Here is a 3,275-nt window from a genome sequence, read left to right as displayed (position 1 = left end):
GCAAGTATACAAGAACACATGTATATGCTGCATAACTGGTATAATAACCTGCTAAAGTGTAGGCATGTGCAAAGTGTGCTATCATAGCTCAAATCGGCAATGTTATCACAGAAATAGCAATTACCAAGTTTATTCAGGGAATTAGCCTCTTCGTAATCTCAAACATGGCTCAAATAGGTCACAAGAATGATACAAATATGAGAAATATTATAGCTTAAAGCTTAACAGTCAACTCTAGGCTTATCATAGCTTAAGCAGTACCCCGAGTATGGAAAAATACCCCGGTGCTCGTACATGGGCTTAACCCCTTACATATGCGCACCCATAACACGTAGCTATCACAAATAATTCAGGCAACTAGTGCCTCAACCAAGTTTAGATAAGATACTTACCTCAAGCAACCAAATTACTCCTCTAACAAACCCTTCCCACACGAATCAACCTCCAGAAGACTCGATCTAGCCAAAATAATGTAATACTATCAATAAAAGCTATATGAATTGATTCCAAATGGTAAAGCTAAGATCTTTAACCAAAATTAAAAAGTCAACCCAAAAGGTCAACCCCGGACTCGCACCTCAGAACCCGGAAAAATTCACAAATTCCGAATACCCATTCAATTACTAGTCCAACCATACCAAAATCAACCAATTACAACCTCAAATCGACCTTCAAACCTCCATTTTTTATTTTTGCAAAGTTTCCACAAAATCTTTCATTTCTACACTTTAATTCACTAATTAAATGCTAAAACAAAAATGGAATAATGACAAACCCATGTTAAAAACACTTACCTCGATCCAAGACGTAAAAATTCCCTCCAAAATCGCCCAAAACCGTGCTCTACAACTCAAAATATGAAAATAATACTCCAACCCTCGATTTGGGTTTTTAATAGTCTGCCCAAATGTTCCTCTTCGCGAACGTGGGAAGTCCCTCGCGATCGCGAAGAACAAAATTCACTGCCCTTTAAAATGGTCTACGTGAACGAGAACTACCAGTCGCAAACGCAGTGTCCAGCAACCAAGACCTACACGATCTTGGACAAAGACACGCGATCGCGTACAAAGACACGTGATCGCGAAGAACAAATGCATTTTGGAATGGAAAGGTAATACGGCATCGCCGAGAGGTAAATATATATCCTATCTTAAGTCAAGGAAGATGATCAGAAAGGGCTGTATTTATCACTTAGTTCGGGTTCGGGATGTGGAAGTAGAGTCACCAACCATTCAGTCCATCCCTGTGGTTAATGAGTTTCCCGATGAGCTTCCGGGTCTTCCACCAGAGCAAGAAATTGAGTTTGCTATTGACCTACTACCAGATACTCATCCAATATCTATTCCTCCCTATAGAATGGCCCCCGTAGAGCTGAAATAGTTGAAGGAACACCTAAAGGACTTTCTTGAAAAAGGCTTTATCAGACCTAGTACATCACTGTGTGGAGCACCTGTGTTATTTGTGAGGAAGAAATATGGTTCCCTACGGATGTGTATTGATTATAGATAGTTGAATAAGGTGACGATCAAGAATAAGTACCTGATCCCGAGGATTGATGATTTATTTGATCAGTTGCAAGGTGCCAAGTGTTTCTCAAAGATAGACTTGAGGTCCGGGTACCATCAGGTAAGGGTTAAGGAGAAAGATATTTTGAAGACAACATTCAGGACCAAATACAGGCACTTTGAGTTTCGTGTTATGTCATTCGGTTTGACCAATGCCCAGCAGTATTCATGGATTTGATGAATCGTGTGTTCAGACCCTTTTTAGATCTATTCGTAATTGTATTTATTGACGATATATTGGTGTATTCTCCTTTAGAGGCTGAGCATGCAGATCATTTGCGTACTGGGCTCAGGGTTCTACAAAAAGGGAAGTTGTATGCAAAATTCTCTAAATGTGAATTCTGGTTGAAATATGTAGCTCTCCTTGGGCATATCATTTCGGGTGAATGTATCCGGGTTGATACACAAAAGATTGAGGCAGTAAAGACTTGGCCTAGACCCATGACACCGACGGAGGTTTGTAGCTTTCTCGGTTTGGCAGGTTATTACAGGAGATTTGTAGAGGGATTTTCTTCCCTTTCAGCACCTTTGACAAAGTTGACTTAGATGGGAGCAAAGTTTCAATGGACTGATGCTTGCGAACGGATTTTTCAGGCATTGAAGGACAGATTAACTTCAGCACCGATTCAAACGCTCCTAGAAGGGACCGATGGTTATGTTATCTATTGTGGCGCCTCGGGCATTGGGTTGGGTTGTGTACTGATGCAGCATGGTAAGGTTGTAGCTTATGCTTCTAGACAACTAAGAAAGCACGAGAAGAATTACCCGACCCGTGATTTAGAGTTAGCCGCAGTGATTCATGCACTAAAGATGTGGAGGCACTACTTGTATGGCATTCATGTTGATATCTATACGGATCATAGGAGCCTCCAGTATATCTTCAAGCAAAAGGAATTGAATTTATGTCAAAGGAGATGGTTGGAGCTACTTAAAGATTATGACGTTGATATTTTATACCATCCGGGGAAGGCAAATGTGGTAGCCGACGCCCTCAGCCGTAGATCTATGGGTAGCCTGTCATATTTATAGCCATAGAAGAGGGGAATAGCCCATGAGATTCATCATCTAGCTAGTCTTGGAGTTCGGTTACTAGACTCAGATGATATTGGAATTACTATTCAGGATATGGCAACATCCTCTTTAGTAACTGAAGTAAAGGAACGCCAGTACGAGGATCTTGTGTTAGTTCATTATAGGAATACCACCCCTCAGAAGGAGAAGATACCATTTGAAATTACAAAAGATGGGGTCCTCAAATATCGAGGACGATTATGTATCCCTAATGTTGCAGGGCTGCGTCGGCAGGTTATGGGAGAAAATCACTATTCTCGTTATTCTATCCATCTAGGAGCGACAAAGATGTATCACGATATCAGGGAAGTATATTGGTGGGACGAAATGAAAGAGGATATAGGGGAGTTTGTTGCTCAGTGCCCTAACTGTTAGCAGGTTAATATTGAGCATCAAAAACCTGGTGGATTATTGCAGGCTGTGGAGATTCCGACTTGGAAATAAGAATTAATCAATATGGATTTAATCATAGGCTTACCTCGTACCCAGCGTAAGTTCGATTCTTTATGGGTAATTGTTGATAGGCTTACAAAATCTGCCCATTTTCTTCCCGTTAGGACTACATAGTCCGCAGAGGATTATGCAAGGTTTTATATTAAGGAGATAGTGCGACTGCATGGTGTCCCTGTATCTATTATC

At 40.9% G+C, this 3,275-nt stretch overlaps 1 protein-coding gene across 1 annotated transcript; it reads left to right on the top strand.

The window, feature by feature from the left end:
• The first annotated feature begins 2,690 nt into the window (after positions 1-2,690).
• On the top strand, positions 2,691-3,011 carry LOC138902645 (uncharacterized). The gene has a single exon (XM_070190530.1). The coding sequence runs from the start codon at positions 2,691-2,693 to the stop codon at positions 3,009-3,011; it is 321 nt and encodes a 106-aa protein (XP_070046631.1).
• The last annotated feature ends 264 nt before the right edge of the window (positions 3,012-3,275 follow it).

Source organism: Nicotiana tomentosiformis, chromosome 12 (genome assembly GCF_000390325.3).
Source record: "Nicotiana tomentosiformis chromosome 12, ASM39032v3, whole genome shotgun sequence".
Lineage (NCBI taxonomy): Eukaryota > Viridiplantae > Streptophyta > Magnoliopsida > Solanales > Solanaceae > Nicotiana > Nicotiana tomentosiformis.
Note: the sequence above shows the minus strand (reverse complement) of the source record. Positions and strands in the feature narration are given on the sequence as shown.

Bases quoted from the DNA above. Each gene is read 5' to 3' on its own strand.
- LOC138902645 (XM_070190530.1), top strand. From the start codon at position 2,691: ATGGCAACATCCTCTTTAGTAACTGAAGTAAAGGAACGCCAGTACGAG.